The 17,966-nt window shown below is 50.3% G+C and overlaps 1 protein-coding gene across 3 annotated transcripts in view; it reads right to left on the reverse strand.

Annotated features, from left to right (window-relative positions):
* The window catches only part of LOC136022978 (protein CEPU-1), a 327,726-nt gene that overhangs the window by 37,625 nt on the left and 272,135 nt on the right, over positions 1–17,966 (reverse strand). For all 3 annotated transcript variants that reach the window (XM_065696958.1, XM_065696959.1, XM_065696957.1), the window contains one exon: positions 13,167–13,399. In XM_065696958.1, the coding sequence (XP_065553030.1) occupies positions 13,167–13,399 (233 nt within the window). The remainder of the gene's footprint in view (positions 1–13,166; positions 13,400–17,966) is intronic.

The following is a 17,966-nucleotide window of genomic DNA, read 5'->3' on the forward strand; positions in this document are numbered from 1 at the left end:
GGATATGAATGTAGGCTGCATCCTCAGCCGGGAAATCGTTGTTTGCAAACTACCTTTAGGCATCAAGTTTAGGGATGGGACAAAATGGGGAGGAAGAGATGGATGTGGAAAGAGATGTGTAGGAGGTGGATGCAAATAATCTCTAACCACACAAGTGCTGTTGGACCCCTACAGTCCCTTTCCACCTGGCCTTCCTGAGCCCTTAGCATGGAGCTTAACAATGGCCTGTGTCTCCTCGTGCTCCAAACAGAGCCTTTACTTCTGCTTGGGCTTCTTCCCCTGCTTGCCTTTGACTCCAGTGAAAAATGAACGGATCAGACAGGGAGCACGGCCCTGTTATTCTCCGATTAGGTGATCCGGAGGCTGCTACTTATGACCAGACCCTTTGTTCCTCTGCTTATAAAGTGGGAGGTCAGCAAGTCTCAGCAGTTCAGAATGAATTGCAGGTGAGGTGATTTATGCCGCTCTTCCTGTCCCCATGGGAACGCATCTCTTCAGACAAGACTGATGAACCCATCCATTGCTGCAGCAGAAGCAGCTCTGCCTTCCCAAAGATGCCCTGGTGCAATACTTCCTCCCCTCAGTCTCATTACACAGCCTTGTTCTTGCAGGCTCACCTCCTATTGCTCCAAGGCCCTCCTTCCAAACTCCTCATCCTTCATCCTACCCAAGGCACTTTGTAGCATCCACCCTGTACCAACACCCCAGTTGCTTCAAAGCCAGGGGATCTACCCAAGGCTTGAACAAAGCTGCCAAAACCAAGCAGGAGAACAAATACCAACAATCCAGAGGCTGTGTAGCCATAGAGTCATAGAATCAACTGAGTTGGAAAAGACTTTTAAGATCAAGTCTAACTTTTACCCCAGAGTTATGCAGTGTGGGCGTTAATAACCACATCATCAAATCACCTTTGTGAGATAAGGGAGCATCACTATCCCCACTTCATGGCTGGAGAACTGAGACCCGCAGATTAAATGGCCCAAAACCACCCATTTGCTTTTCAGCACTTGCTTTCCAGGCTCTGTGGAGCTCAGGAAGCCATGGAAAAGGCACTAGGAGAGCTGCCAGGACAGGTATATCCAATGGTCCACATGAGACCGTTGCAGTTACAAGTTATTGGGTTGTGGAGAGCAGAGCAGGATACCCAAGTACACAGAGAGGCAATTCCCATTTCAGTACCCAATTTTAACCCAAATAGGCAGAGTTAAAAGCAAAGAAACAGAATAAAGGACATGGACATGCCAGGAGAATGGGGACTGTTCTCCTTCTCCGTTAGGATTACTCCTTCATTTCCCATTTCTCCTAAATAAAGCTCTCTTCCTGGCCACCCTCATGCTTTTGGGAATACCGGAAGAGACCCAGGGACTTATCCCCCTCCAGAGCATCCTTTAACATCCCTGTTTGTTTTCCTAACACCCATCCTCATCGCCAGCACCATTTATTCCCCATGTACTCCTGCTTTCCATGGCAGCCTCTTCCTTCTATGTCTCCTTCTCTTGACATTTCATCATTTTTGGAGGCTCTTTATGCCCAGTTTCCTTTCTTTCCTCCTTCTCTTTCATTTTTCAACCCTGTGGTTCCTCCGCTTCCAAATCCTGACTGTTTTTAACTCGGCTCGAGCCTCTTAATTAAGTTACTTTCCATTATTTTTTATCTAGTCCATTTGTCTCCATCCCCCGCACCCTCCCTTATTCTCCCTTTCCTCCCCAAGGCAGGCAGGGGCTGAAATCTTCCATTTCCATTTGGCTAACAATCACTTTGAATTTTTAACTGCTATTAAATTGGATCACACCGGTCACTGGACTGGAGTTGTCGAGCTGTGATATTTACTGGTGCCCGTCAAAGGGAAATGAAATTGTGGCTGCACAAAGGGGGAGGAGATGGGGGAGCACAGATTTATTCTGCCCGCGGTACTTGCAAGCAGGCACAATCCCTTTGGATTTCTGAGCGAGTTCAAAGGAAAACCCTCAACGCTCAACCATGAATGTATTGTAATGTCTTTAATAAATCAATTATTTGTTGGCAGGAAAGTGTCACTGCATCTCCAAGCCTTGTAATCACCTTCCTTGCTGTGTTTTAAGTGCTGAAAACCCAACGAGGAAGACGGAGAGGCAGAAGAAGCAGCAGCACAGTGCAAACACTCCTGCTTCGTCTTGCCACAGAGAGGCAAAACCACAGCAGTCCAGTGACCCCCAGCACCAGAATGAGGAAATGATGGTGCCAGCACTAAAGGAGTTGAGCCTCACTCTTGCAGGCCATTTGCAAAGCAGCGTTTTCCTACAGCCCCCCCTCAAACAACCCATAGGTCTGAGCTTTGTGCTCCTGCCTTTGGGAGGATGCCGGTATTTTGGTTCAGCTAAAAGAGGCTTTTTCCCACTCGAAAATGTGCTAAAAAGAAAGAGGATTTCATTACAAAGCATCCCTGGCCAAATCCAGCCCCTCCTCCTCCTCCTCCTCTCTCTCTGCTGACAATATCCTCCCTTCCACAACAACAATCATCTGAGCACAAACAGACAACGAAGCTTTTCAGAAAGTAATGAACTCCGGTCGGAGCCAAGGCAGGAAGGGTTTAATGTTCAGCTCAGAAAGCTTGGCGAGGCCATCAATTATATAGCCCTGCTGCTGAAGGAGCAAGGGGAAATAAAATAGCATTTCAGGCAGGCTCTGCCAAAAAAAGGGAAGATAGGGGAGGAAAACACTGCGTGAAAGATTGAATTCCATGAGCGAAGTGTTTGCGAAAGAGGAGGAGGATCAAAGGCTGCAGCTGAGAGGAGGAGGGATTACAAGGAGGGCAAACCACAAAGAAGACAGCTCTGTTGACCCCTTGTCTCAAGGCTGGTCCAGGCAAGGACAGCCCTAGGTAGGGTTTGGTGATGGGGAGGGTTTGGCAGTGAAGGAAGTGCAATGAGATCTGCCGTGTAGGACAGCAAAACAGCACGGGGGCTGCAACCTCTACTGCCTCAACACAGTCTTACACTAGGTGCTACCAAGGGAAAGGAGAGCTGAAATGTTCTGGGCATCCCTATGTGATGGGAGCAGTAAACCAGCCAGGCAAAACGAGTGTATGGGTCCACCTAGAGCAACAATACCTCCTCATCCTCCCATCTGCACCCAGCGGGGCTCTTCCAGGGTTCCAACCTTGGTCTAAGGAATAAAGCCACCTTATTGCTGAGGAACAGGGCAGAGGGGACTCATTGCTGTCTCACACCACCAGTTTCTCAGACCCCAAACCAGACAGACCCCCAAAATCCAAACCAGGAATATGCCAAGACCACACTTCCACATCTTTTCCAAAGATCCTTGCCTTTTTGCTCTCCACTTCCAACTTCTCTTCCCCTTTCCCCTTTTCTACATCTCTTTCTTTTCCATTGCAGCACCAGAACAGAAAGGAAAGGGAACCCACAACTCTCTCGATGTTTCAGCACAACTCCTCTGTTCCAAACTTCAACCTCTCCTTCAAAATCCAAGCAAAAAGAGTGTGGAAAACATCACGTTTACCTCCTGATTCCCCCCTTCATTCTCCCCTGGGGCTCAGTGACTCCTTTCAGCCTGTCCTTAAGCTCGTGGATATCTGCTGGAGGTTTTCTAGCATGTGGAACCCGCTATGGGAGATGGCAGGGTCGGGCTGGCTCTTCAGCAGCTGTTCTCTTGGCCTCTCCTTTATCTCCAGCATTGTGTTCACATCTGCTTCCCCCTCTGCCTCTTTCCCTGCCTCTGGGAGCCTAGTTTTAAATCACTGCTCAGCACCAGGCGCGGGTTTCATGTCCTGTTTGGATGGGGAGCCAAAAGCCATTTGCAAGCCTCCCTTTTCCTTTTTCCCCCCCTTGTTTTCCTTACTTTTTGTTATCCTCCTCATTCTGCCAGCGCTGCCACACTGCTTCCCCCTCCTCCCCTTTGGCTGTGGAGTTATCTTGGCTCTGGAAACATGTTCAGACACCTGGTTGCTGGCAGGAAGGGCTTTGGCAGCGGCTGGATGCGTGCAGCTCGCTGATAGGGAAGGGGAGGCGAGTGGGGTGCAGCCGGTGCGGGTCACTGTGACCCACCTTGGCTCTCAGGGACACGCTGGTGGCCACTTGCGCTGCTCCTGCCTGGCTGGTGGTTTTCCTCAAGCCTGGCATCCCTCTGGCTTTGCCTGGAGCTTTGGCAGAGGCCAATGCCTGGTTTCACTGGGGATTTGTAGGGTGGAAAAGCGCAGCTTTGTACAGCAGCGCCCAGGAGCTGTGTTTTGAGGGATGCATTTAGGACAAGGCACTGCCATCTGTGGCTTCCTTCCCTTGGCAGAGAGCACGGCTCCTCAGCATGGCAATTTTGGCAAGGCAAAGCAGTAAAAAGCCTCGGGAGCAAACCGAGTGGGGCATGTGGAAGGATGCCTCGCCGCCACTCTGCCCATGCAGTGGCTCCAGCCTAAATTCTCCTTTCAGATTGCAATCTGTCCATGCTATCACAAACCCGAGAGGCCTACAGCCCTGAAACATCCCTGAAAAGCTTAAACTCTTCTCACCCATGGTCTGTATAGGATTTGAAGCCAGGATCCCCATGGATGCCACCAACACAGACCAGACTCCCTTGGGAAGAGACCCCTGCTCCTGCTCTTTGACTTCCCAAGTCTCTACAACAAGCTTCTGGGCTTGCCTGCAGTGGGGCTGGCAAGAAAAATCAGCTCTAAAGGCCAAAAAGAGGAACCAGATTAAAGTATCAAATCTGAATTTATGCTCACGACTTAAGGTTTAATAATGCAACAGAAAATCAATATTTAATAAAGCAAATGATGGGGAAAAACACTGAATGGGAGATGAGCCGCTGCTCGTGTTTTCAAACAAGTAACTCTCGGAGGAGCTGGTTTGGCAGGATGGATGCAGGACCAGATTGCCATGAAGAGCTGGCATGAAGGATGCCCCAGGTCCCACCAGTTCCAGCTCCAGTGTCAAGGGGGCTCATGGGTCTTTTATTAAAGGACAAACAAGGAATTACTGTGGTGGTCAGAGTCCAAATACCCATGGAGAGAGATCAAATGCTGATGCACAAGGGAAGCCAAGCAGCTGCCTCACTGAACACGTCCAGATTTGAGCTAGGGCTGGAGCCTGGGCTTGTGAAACACAAAGAACTCACCCAAATTTGGGTTTCAGATGCATCAAAAGCTGTCAAGGGATGGATATCCCCTGAGAAGCTGGGAGGGAGCACAGGAGCTCAAACAGAGGTTAAACCCCCGCCTGCCAAGCAGCGTATTGCTAATTCAGGGGTGCAAGTGGCACGGTGAGTGCGCATCCCTGGAATGCTGGGCCTGGGCAGGATGAGGGATGCGCCTGGGACGCTGGATGCAGATTTGTGGCAGCTCGGACTCCCTCCCCTGGAGGATGGAGAAAACTGCAGCGAGCCCGCGCAGGGCACAGAGATGTCGGGAATGAATCGTACCTGGAAGCTCAACCGGTTCCAGTCCCCTGCCATGGACAAGGACCCCTTCCACTGCAGCAGCTTGCTCCAAGCCCCTGTGTCCAACCTGGCCTTGAGCACTGCCAGGGATGGGGCAGCCACAGCTTCTCTGGGCACCCTGTGCCAGTGCCTCAGCACCCTCACAGGGAATAACTTCCTTATATCCAACCTGAACTCCCCCTGTTTCAGTTCGAACCCATCACCCCTTGTCCTACCGCTACAGTCCCTGATGAAGAGTCCCTCCCCAGCACCCAGATGTTGCTTGATCCACATCCCACCTTCCCACTTAGAAGCCTGGGACTGCTTGAAAGCTGATGCTGAGATGCAGAGTGTCCCTGCAGCCAGCACTGCAGTAATAAATGCCTTTTGCAGCAGTAATCCTCACTGTTTGCCTACCCCACTGCCTCCACTATGATTTTCCAGCCCTAAGCACAAGCTGGGAAGTGGGGACTTTTCCCCATGTCCACCCAAGCGACAGTGGGATGCACAAAGCTCGGGATGCACCAAGACCCCTCTCAAAAAGTCTGAGGGCTTTGGATAAATCCTGTCCTCCAAGGAGACCCTCACTTGCACTGGTATTGGTGCTCAGCTCGCTTCAGGGCAGCAAAATGAGCTCTGGTGCCCTTGGATGAAATCCTTCCTTTAGCACGCCGGGTTCCCAGCCTGGCCCTGCAGCACCGCAATAATTTGTAGCTTGTGCTGGGATCCTTCACGATGAAAGATGACATATAAATATAAAACGTTATCACTCCATAACAGCCACATGCTATAAAACGCCGGGCAGAAGGATCTGGAACTAGATGGAGGCAGCGCTTTCAATCCTTCCCTGCAGAGTACTGCTGCTAAAGCAGCAGACCCGCTCCAAAAAGCTCCGGAAATGGAAGCAGGAGGCATAAACCCCTAAAAACATCACAACTGTGGGATTAGATGGATAAAGCGACCTGCCACCAGCATGACCTTCCTGTGCTGACAGCGCTGAGTTAGGTGTAGCACTAACACACCGGTGCCGCCTCCTCCCATCCCCTAAAGGGACTTTGGGATGCTCCTTGTTACTGTAGTAACAATGCGCCGGTACTAATGTTACACTACAACGAGTTGACTCTGCTCCCACGACAGTGATAACAACGCTGTTACTGTAGTAACATTCCATTGGTGAGGTCTCACCGTTCTCCCCTTAATTTTATTGTCATCAGATTAAATTGCAATAATGTTATTGAGCCGCCATTAGGGTTGCCATGGTGACAATACCATTAAGGTACCGCTATCGCATCACAGTGGTCCAACCGTTCCACCACAAACGTTTTAATGTAGTAAAACAAAAGAGATGACTGCAGTAACGTTAAACTGCAGTGACCTCGATACTCCCCCCTCCTGCATCCAACATGCCTAACAACTCTGGAAACCAGATGTGGCGATGGGGAAATCATACAATCACAAGCTGGTTTGGGTTGGATGGGACCTTAAGAGGGAGAGTTCATCTCCATCTCCCCTCTGGCATGTTAAAGCCATTCCCCTTGTCCTGTCCCTACATCCCTTGTAAAAATTCCCAACATGCATCCCAGAGGCGCAGTGCAAAGTTCCACCACACAGAGGATGAACACAAGACCCACAGACAACGTGAGTCTGGCCAACAACTGGCCTCTCCCTTTCACCCTCTGCAGAAAGGAGATTAGTGCAGTCACCATTGAATGGGTCCAGGTGATGCAGCGACCTCTCCCTGAAAGCCTTTAGAGAGGATGGGTCAACAGGGCTAAAGGGAGCTCGCGCTTTCAGAACGGCTCTTGTTCTCTACAAGAGGAGTGATCAGAAGGTGACCTCCATGGCTCTGAGCACCTCTGAGGGACTAGCAAAGAGAGTTACCTACCCTGACACAATAGCGCAAGCAGCTGGAGCTGAGGAGGATGGAAATAAAGGAGCCATAGGGGTACCAGAGGCGGAAATGACCCCAATGGGCACCATTATGCTGTCCCAGTACAAAGACCTCACAATACACTGGATGACAGCATTAGCACTTCACTGGGGGAGAGAAACAGAAATTGGCCACAGCCTTGGTGTACACAAGAAAGGAAACCACAAAGGAAATGAAGCAGTCTGTGCTTCCTGTGAATCACCAGTTCTTCTTTCCCCTTCCTCCATTCCCCTGCCAATTATTTCTCCTTGGGAACGGGCTACATTCTCCCCTGGGCCTGGGGTGCCAGGCAAGCATGGAGTATGCGTTCCCTTCCCAACCAACCTAACGTAATCATGGAATGGTTTGGGTTGTGAAGGACCTTGAACTCATCCAGTTCCAAATCCCTGCCATGGGCAAAGACACCTTCCACTAGAGCAGTCTGCTCCAAGCCCTGTCCAACCTGGTTTTGAACACTGCCAGGGATGGGGCATTTACCACTTCTTTGGACAACCTGTGCAGTGCCTCACCACCCTACTGCTTCTCTTTCTAATGAGGACAGTGTCAACACCTCCCCATCCCTCCCCTTGCACCACTGGGGCTCCCTTCTGTGCTCTAGGAAGGAGGACACTGCAATGCAAGTGGGCCACGTTCCCAGTGGGATGCAGTGTTCTGTTTCCCTCCGCCAGCAGCATGGAACTGGGGCAGCTCGAAGTGCTCCAGTCCAGGCTCTGGAGTCCCTGGTTTCCCCCCCTTCCCACCCCACCATATAATTGCTAATTAATAATAATGTTTAGCTCTCAGATAGCACATTCCATCTTCAAAGACCTCTGTCGACATTAATGAATTAATCCTCATCAACCCCCTTGTGAAGGAGGTGACAATTATTATCTCTGCCTCACAGATGTTAAATTGATTTGCAAAGAGGTCAAGTGGCTTGGGGGGAATGGGGGGAGCCTCCAGAAGGCCACATGGAGAAGAACATCAGTGGGTTAAACCCACAGACTGGGCTGATGGAGAAGACTGAGCTGGCAATCTTAGAGGGGAGATGGAGACATATGGGGGCAGCAACGGATGTGGGACCTGCAGAGATGCTTCCTATGGGAACAGCAACACAGGGATACAAAGCCAACAACTAGGACAGTGCGGGAGAGAGCGTGGGAGACCTTCAGTCCTCCACAACAGCTCTGCTACAAAAGGAAAAGATGCTTTGATGGACGGATGGCGATTAGCAACAAAGGGAGACGGGAAGGAACGCATCAGTCACCGGAGCCGAGAGCGCGGGCGAAGCGAGGGAGGATTTCCATTTCGTGCCGCTGGATTCCTCCCCTCCACCCATTTAGGGAGGCTCTCCCAGCTCTCCGCACGCCTTTCAGGAGGTATTATCTAAACCCGTTTTTGCTTCTAGAAAGAAAAGCTGCTCTCGTGAGCAAAAAGGTGTGGATGCACCTGGAAAACCCGTGCCAGAAGCTGTGGTTTCTGCTGGGATTCATCCCGCGCTGCATGTGACCAACTTCTAAACTGAGTTACCAAAGAGCCCTGTGCGAATCCCTCCGCACCTTCTCACTCCATTGTGGCTTTGGCAGTGCAGGGGAGAGGCTCAGCCCCACAGGTGACCCCCAGCTCCATTAGTGATGCCAAAGTTTCTTAGTGGAGCGTGGTTAGGAAGGTTCTAAGCATCTCCAGTAAAAACCAGGCACAAGCAATGCGTTCCCATCCAGCCTGCTTTCCCTACAAGCCACCTTGAGGCCTTTGGACCAGAGTGATGGTGACTGCAGGGACTGATCCTTCCTCCCAGCCTCCCTCCACTCTGCAGGGCAGGCAATTCCCATGCACCCCAACGCAAGGCAGGGTAGAGCCATCAAAAAGTTCTCCTCATTCTCCCCCGAGGGAAAGGGGCTTATGGCATCAAAGGGAAATTAATTGGGCAGCGTTTGGGGTTTGAAACAAAGCCCCACCGGTGGCTTTATCTCACCAGCACACACCTTGGCAGTGATGCTCCCGGGGTGGCTTTGTCATGGGGTGGGGTGCCACCGGCACTGGAGTGTCACCCCACCACCTTCACCCACAGCCCCCTTACTTCAGCAGCAGGTAATTAACTCCCTATTAAAGGCAGGGATTTGCAGCTTAACCCCGGGCCTGTGAAAGAGTGGGAAACTTCATTTACCCCCAAGAAAAGGGGAGGGGTGATTAGTTGCTCCAATGACAACAGCGAGAGCCAGATAGGGCGAGGGGAACTGATAAAGCAGCAGAAAGCGCTAATACCCCTCAATCGCCTGCCTTTTCTTTCCCCTCCTTCTTTCTTTCTTTGGAAGCACTAAAATTCCACCATTTTCTATCATGCAAATTTGTGTGCCTAAGTGAGATTAAACTCTGGCAGCACTGTGCCTCCTTCCCCAAGTCCATTTCCCGTGCGGAGATAAGGCCAACTTCCCTTAATGCATCTTACAAGGCAGTGGGAGTTTTGAAGGCACGCACTGGAGACGGCTTATTATCAATACAAATAAGAGCTTTCCAGATACTGTCCTTCTCCTCCTCCCTCCCCTCTCTCTTTTAAACCCAGGAACCCGGAGAACAGCTTCAATAGCAGAAGTGTCATGCAAGGAGCAAGGAGAAGGGGGAGGCTGTCCCTGAGATGCTGCTGCAGAGGCAAGAAGCAGGACCAGGATGGGATACGGGAGAGGGGAGGAAGGGAAAGAAAGCATCACTTCTCAGAGGTCGATGGGGCCTGAGTGTTCTTTCTCACTCTGGGTTTCTGCCTCCCTTCAAGTTCGAAGCTTGCCTACAGTGAATGGGGCTCCCCTGGGTTTTGTCCCTTTGGGGTTTTCACCCCCAAACCCCTCACTCTTCCCAGGGTCCAAGGCAAACACGGGCAGTGCTGCTTCCCTGTGCTTTGTCCGGCCTTACGGCAACTCCTCCTAAGAAGAAATGAGTGCTGAGCAAGCAGGACAGACAGAGACCACCTTCCAGACACATTGAGTTGTTCGTTGTAGTCTGAGAGCTCCAGGTGCTAAGAACATCCTTGGACCTTTTGCAGCTCTATTGTTGACTCGCATCAACTTGGCTTTACCAACACTGAGCCTGACCCCATTTAAAGCAGTCCCCAAAATAGCAAGTCTGAACTTTGATGCATTCAATGCCAAGAGACTGTTTTCTCCTTCCTGGGGCTCATTTGTCCCGTATTGGCACAGAAGCAGCAGGAAGGAGAGATGCACTAATGTGCTATTCCTGGAAGCAGTCACCTTTTGCCTTTTGTAGAGGATTTTAAGACTGACAAGTGTTTCTGAAAGCCTGACCGACAAGGAAAGGTGGGAGAAATGGGGCTTGGATCCTTTCAGAGAGAAGGTGGCAACACGATAACGACCTTCCCAAAAGCTAAAGGTTGTTACAAAGAGGACACTGATCAATTGTTCTCCACATCCTCTGGGGATAGGCTGAGAAAAACTCCACTCGCAACAAAGAAGGTTGAAGTTGGATATTAGCTATACATTTTCTAATTATAAAGGTAGGGAAGCAATAGAATAGATCGTCAAGGGAGGCTGAAGAACCTGCTTTGTTAAAGAGTTTCAAGAATAGCTTTCACATGTGTTTGCCAGCGATGGCTCAGCCTTGTTGCAGAGGGATGGGCTAAATTAGCTCTTGAGGTGCCTTCTACCCACCTATTTTGGGCTCTCAGCCATCAATACAGTCAACCCAGAAATAAATGTGCAGCACTCCCCTTGCTGCAGCGTGGACATTCTGAGTTTCTGGTGGTTTCTAGCTCATTTCTTCCCTCTGCCTTGGGGCACCATCCCCAACCCTCATACTCTAAAGGAAGCTCCTTCTCTCACCTCTATCCCTCTTCTAGTTTTTGCTCTTTCCCCCTAAAGCACCCCTTCATCCAGCAACCCTTGGTAGACATGAACCCCAGCTTCTAAATCCCTCCATCCATGGCTGTTTTGAAGTGATATTCCTTAAACTTGGGGAGAAGGAGGGATGCACAGCATAGGGTGAGGGCTCCTGGACCCTGGCTGATATGCACCCATCACACCTGCTTGGGGGAGCATCAGGCTGCTGAAACCCTGGCTGGAAGGGGAAGAGCTCCTTGTCTGGAGAGCACAGCCTGCCCCAGGGCATGATTTAATTGCATGCTGAGAGGCTGGAGTGCTCCTGTGTGTCCCCAGGCCCTTTCCTGGTGCAGCAAGGGGAAAGTCAGGGCAGGGTTATACAGCATTGCATATTCATTGGGCCCATTTTTCCAAGGGAGGAGAGTTAATGCTGGAACCACAGCCAAATACTTATTAAGGTCATTAAGGCTTCCCTATACTTAGACACAATATTCACCTTCACGTCCTGCCCTGCCACTTTCCACCCAAGAAAGGGCTGGTTGAGCCAAGCTTTTGGAATTAGGAGGCCAGTATCACTGTAAGGATGTTCAGCATGGATATAGAACTGATCCCATCACTGAATCCTACTGAAGTGCACTGCTGCAAGGAGTTAAGAAACAACCTTTTCCTCTAGTACCCAAACGTCTCTTCCTGCCAATACAACAAGACACAGGAGGGATGGGCCTGGATGCCTGGTGTTACGGGGAAATTTAGGAAACAGGAACCAGAAAAGAACAGATAGAAATTGTCCTGCATCACCCCAGCATCTGATAGCGACTTCAGAACTTGTGGGTGATCGACTTCGGCTTAAGAAACTCAGGCAGGTAATAACAGATTGCAAGATAAAGAGCAATGAACTGGGCTGGCGATGCATCCGCTTCCCTCCATGGTTAATGCAGATGGAGAAAGTCTGGCTCTGTTTAGTTTGCTTGATTGCTCCAAGAGGAAAGAGAAAACAGAAAGGGGGAGGTGGGGGAGTGGGGGAATAAAGGCCCTGGGTTTGGGTTTCCCCCCCCGCTTCTATTCATTAGGCTGCCAATAATGCTTGGGTCTGGCGTATCGATGGTGGTTGAGCTCAACCTGACTCTGCATACAAGACCAATGGCTTTTTAACCCAGCTTGTTTTCAAATCAATACAGCCATCAGCATTCGAAAATTAGCCCCAGACGAGATTCCAATACTCAAGCCGGTGTCTCATGCTAAGAGTGCTCCCGCCCAGGGCACAGAGGAAGGAGGAAGGAAAAAGAGTTTGCTAGCAAGGGATTAGAAACTTGCCATTAATCTTCCCCAAGGCAGCTATAGCCCATATGTCCCACCACGTGGGCTCCTCCTTTCCCAGTGTCCTGCAGCTCAGACACAGGATGGATGTGGAATGAACACTCATTTACTTGATCATCATGTGTGCCTACACATGTAGGTCCCCTCTTAAGAGCCCGTGTTGCTTGCATGCTTGCCAAAGAAAGCATAAACGTGCGTTGTGCACCCTCATCGATGCGCACTCATGGACCAGCAGCAGCAGGATGCTGCAAGAGCTCTGCCACCCCATGTCAACCTTCCTCCTCCTCCTCCTCCTCCTCCTCAAAAGTACAATTTCAACACACAAACACATATTGTTGCTAGGCTTAAACACACCCCCACAGAGTACACAAATCTGCCAGCTCGCTCTATTCCCTCAACACAAGTTTTACTTCAAGTGTTGCCTCCAGCATGGAAAACAAACACAACCCAACATCAAATCACAACAACCAGCATCATGGGTTTGCCAGTGACTACTTCAGGAGGCAAAGCTGTATCAGCCCTCCATGAGTACTCCAGGAAAACTGGCTAAATGCATCACCCAGCTTCACTGGGGCTCTCTGCATTTGCACCAAGTTGTCTTAAAAGCTAAAAGTAGGAGCAAAGGGAAGAGAAGACACCAGCACAAAAGGGAAGAGCAGGAATCAAAGCAAGCCCAACCCCTTTACGAACTCCTTTCCTCTTACCTTGCACGATGAGATGGACGCGCAATGTCTTGGGGTGATTGTCTGTCTGCACAGAGCAGGTGTAGGGGCCTTCATCATAGACATCCACATCTTGGATCTGGATGCTGTACTGGGTTTTGGTGTTGGCCAAGAGCACCACCCGAGGGTCCAAGCACCACTTGTCATTGCCGGCATAGAGGATGCTGCTGCGGTTCAGCCAGGCCACTCGGGTGACTCGGTTGTCCACGGAGCACCTGGGGAGAACAAAGAGGTGACCCATCAGTGAGCTGCTCTTGGATGCTCTGTCCTCCCTTCCCCAGCCCCTCCTGGCCCTTTGGGCACTATATTTAGCTTTGCTGCCAGCAGCAGTTTCAGAGACCAAGTGCTTTCAGTGTCCAAAGAGGACAATGTCTGCACTTTACCTGCTCAGAGCACCAATATCCATCTAAACTGGTGGCTCCAGAGATTTGTCCAAGAGCTTCACAATGATTTCAGACAGAAAGAGGTCAGAGCCACTCAGTACGAGCCAGCAACAGACTCCTCTGTTCCCATTTGCTCCTTTGCAAACCCAGAGACAAGCTAAAACCTCCATCCTGAGCCCAAACCATGCTTTTGGGGGAATGCAGCTCAGTTCTTCCTGCCCAAACCCATCACTTATCTTTCTCTCAGACCCTCATATCCCTGTGTCAGGCAAAGAAATGTGAAGTGGAGCCAGGAAAGCAGCTCAGGCTGCTTCACAAAGGAGCAAGGAAAATTTATCTGAGGAGGAAGTCAGCTCTATCACATCTCTGAACAGGAAGCTTTTGCTTCCTACCACTTCTTCTGTCAGCTCTTCCTTCCCTACCCATCATCTGCATCATTGCATCTCCCTCACTTACTGCACCTTACCCAGCTAAACATTTCCCTTATCAAGTGATGCTTTGGAGGTGGAAATCTCTATCCAGCTTTATTAAACAACTGAGTCTACACTACGGTGCAAACCAAGATGATTCTTTGTTCCTGAAGGAAATTATTAATGCCCGCCTTAGCAGGGGCCACTCTTGTTCCTCCTGAAGGTCTCCACTAGCTTGTAACCCTCCATCCTCATGTCCCCAAGCAAGGTTTGAATCCTCTATGTCCACAAATCATCTTCAGATGAGTGAGCAGCACAAGCCCTGCAGCCTGTCTGCTGGCCCAGCAGAAAGCTGCAGCCCCCCGCAAGCCAGTCAAACCTCTGCTTCTCATGGAGCAGGTTTGGGATTATGGAGCCATTAGGATTTAGCCGCGCTTTGCTGGATGCAACGACGGAGGGTAATGTCCCTGCATAAAACCACTCAGCCTAAGATCCACTGTTTATATTCTCCCCAATCTACTTCATTACTTGTGCAGTAGCTTGGATGCAAATTAACTTCAGAAGCACCAAAAAACAGCACAGCAGCTTCTGCGAGGTCTCACACAGGGTAACCTCAATGAATGCAAGAGGTTTAATGGGCTCTTCCTGCCAGGCCGTGGTAGGTCAAGGTGTCTCATCCCACCCAGCTTCTTTATGGAGCCTCTTTGGCCCCAGAGTGACAGGAGAAGCTTAAACAACCCACTCAGCCTCCACACACAACAGACAATCAAAGAATCAACTTGGTTAGAAAAGACCTTCAAGATCAAGTCCAACCATCCTCCAGCACTGCCAAGGCCTCCACTAACCCATGGCACTAAGGGCCTCATCTACACAGTTTGGGAACACTTCCAGGAATGGTGATTCCACCACTTCCTTAGGAAGCCTGTTCCATTTGGAGGTTAGGGATGATGGGTCCCCATGCGGTGATGTCCCCAAGGTGAGAAGGGTGGTCTGCAGCCCAGGACTCGCCTGCTGATCTGCTAGGCAAGTACCCAAGTTACTGCACCATCCTCCTCCCTCTCCGGTGTGAAAAACATCTGAGATATTAAACGATTTTACTGCTGTTCCATAATGATATTACGATAATAATAAATTACATGTGAGCAGATTTTTATTATCTACATAAAAAGAGGCAATAGATTCAGCCTGGGCTGAACACCAAGAACTTGGCTCTGGTTTTCAGCTCTGGAGCAAATCTTGAGAGTTCACTTGCTCAAGTTGACCAAAACTTGAGGTTTCATCCCAAAGGATGGTTATTGCATCTTGTACTCTGAACCTCAACTCTGCTGGGAACTCAAACCTACGGGGCTCAACTGAATGCAGTGGATATTTGCTGCTGGGCTCATTGCAAAGCCATGAAATAGGCTCCTGTGGTGACAGCGAGCAGCATTTGCTGTGAAATGCATCAGTTTGGAGATCCCTGGATAATAATGGAGCCAGACAGTGTGCAGTCCAAGCATTCCCTCTATCATATGAGCATTTAAAGTGCTTTTGAAAAGCAACGGGGCTGAGGTAACGCATGAGGCAACAGTGAAATAAGTGCTTTTGCCCTTCACAGCACCCGGTCACAATCTCTTCTTATCACCCAGACACGCTTCTCTGTCCCTGGGATGGGCAAGCTTGACGTTGTTATTGTATTTTCTTCCCTCCTTTCAAGCTCCTGAGCTAAAATATATATAATAAAGCACAGAAAGAGCTCCTGGGGAAGGTACACTTTGACCTCTGGGTTTGCTGTGCTGTTTAGAGGGTGGTGGGTTGTGCTTCTGCCCAGGCTCCTTCCAACCACTGCGCTAAACCCTCCTCCTCCTCGCCTACGTGCCGGATGGGATCCCCGCGGCCGAAGCTTGCCGCAGCGACCTGATGCTCTTCCAGCCCTTCCATCTGCTCCCCATTCCCTCCTCCAGCAGCTCCCCTCTCCAGAAGCCGGGATGGGAAGCTCTCCTCTCCCGTACACAGGCAGCCGAGCGGAAAACCTTTGGCTTTGGATGGGAAGCCAGGCTCCAAGCACAGGTGGAGAGCAAAGCCAGTACTGAGCCTGCAGCCTCCCCCCCTTCCCACCCTGCTCCTGGCAAGGAGCAAAGCCCTGAGATGCTTCCTCCACCTCGCTGGAGGCTCTCTCCCCACAACGTGCCAAGGAGGGAGTGGAGCAAGAGGTCCTTGGGGTGCCAGAAAGCAGCTCTTGCCTCCAAAAAGATGATGTAAAAACAATTAAGCACAGATGAGGTAATTTTCTCCCTCAAGATCCTTAATCCTTGTTATGTTCCTGCTCAGAAGGCAAGGCCTTCTCCAGGAGGATGAAAAACTGCTGCCTGTCAGCACACGGAGGAGATGCTGCTGCTCTCCCTCTCTCTGCTATTTCTCTCCTGCTAAACCAAACCCCAAGCCTCAGGGTTTCTCCTTCTGGAGATGCTTCTAACACGCGACTCCTGCATCAGGTAGTAATGGCTTGCAGAGAGATGTAGCTCCTAACACTACATCAGACCATCTGCTCCCTGATGCCACTCAAATGACCACAAATGACTGAGCTTGGGCACTTTAAGACAGTTGCATGCGTCAAGTAAAGGTGAGACTTGTGAGCTTACATCTTCCCTACCTGTCCCAACATCTCCAGCAGCCAAAGCTGCTTGGGTTTGCTACCTGCCCTCTGTAAGCAAGCCGGTCCTTTAGGAACTGGCTGCTCTTCCCCACAGCCAAAGTCCTCATGCCTGTACCCTCCTCATCCCATACAAGGAGCCAGTGGGTTCAGCTGACATCCAGCCTGGCTGCAGGGACACCAGTCAAAGAGAGAAACTGGAACAGGGAAAACACCACCATCAGGTTTCTGCCCAACTTAAGTAATGCAAGCACAAAGATGAACAGGGCTATAAATGCCCTGTGGAGATAAAATAAGGAGGAGCAGGATGCTTTGCAGATGCAGATCTGCTCCCAAAGAGCCCACCACCAAACTGCAGACACCACTATTGAGTAGCAGGAATGAACAAGCAAAAAGGTGCCAAAACTGGGCGCCCTGATGGCTTCCCACAGGGACCTCCCTGTGTTTTTGGCATGGACGCACATGGCACACAGCGATGACAATGAAACCCTAAATCCCTCTCATTGCTTTCCTGAGTTTGCACACAGAAAATGACGGGAGAGGACGTGGCCCAGCAGTGGGAGGAAGGAGGTTTTTAATTACTCAAGTGTACTAATTGGCACGCAGCACTTTTTGGTTGCCTCTCAATGCAGATCGCTGGTGTTCCAGAGGGCTGGGCTGGAGAGCACAGATTGTCTCAACCCAGCAGGACACACAAGCCATGAATCATGTTAATTAGAACTGAAAAGAGCTCAGTGAAATCACCAACCTGATCGCTGCTTGCTTTGCACTTAGCAGGGTACAAGCTCGATCCTGGGGAGGCAGAGATGGGGCTAAGCCTGGCTCACCCCATTCAACTTGGTGACCCATCCAGGGGCTGTGACCAAGCTCGCTTCTCCTTCCACCACCACCTCATTCTTTGTTCCCACCCCAGAGAAACCGGCTTCCCAAATCCAAACTGATGGAATTTCACACACATTGCACCATGGCATTTACCCATTATCAAGCATCCTTAGATGTCTTCTTGTTTTGTTCCCAAACACTGGATTTTGAAGCAATCCCTTCTTCACCAGCAGCTTTTTGGCCCTGCTATAGATTAGACCAAGCTGGAAATCAGCTTGAAATAACTCATTTGGGGTGAAAAATCTCCCCAGATCTCTTTGCCTGTGGTTGGGCAAGGAGACAAGCTGCTCTGGCCTCAGCATCTCATGTCCCAGACATCACCTTCCAGGCTCTGTACCATCAGCTACGCTATAAATGATCAGCTAAACTAGACCGCTGCCAGAGGCAGGAGCTTCACAGCGTAGATTTATTTCTGTGATTATCACATTTTATTGTTATTTATTAGGATTAATTAAAGGCTGGGCTGTGAACAACT

This window comes from Lathamus discolor, chromosome 17 (genome assembly GCF_037157495.1).
Source record: "Lathamus discolor isolate bLatDis1 chromosome 17, bLatDis1.hap1, whole genome shotgun sequence".
Lineage (NCBI taxonomy): Eukaryota > Metazoa > Chordata > Aves > Psittaciformes > Psittacidae > Lathamus > Lathamus discolor.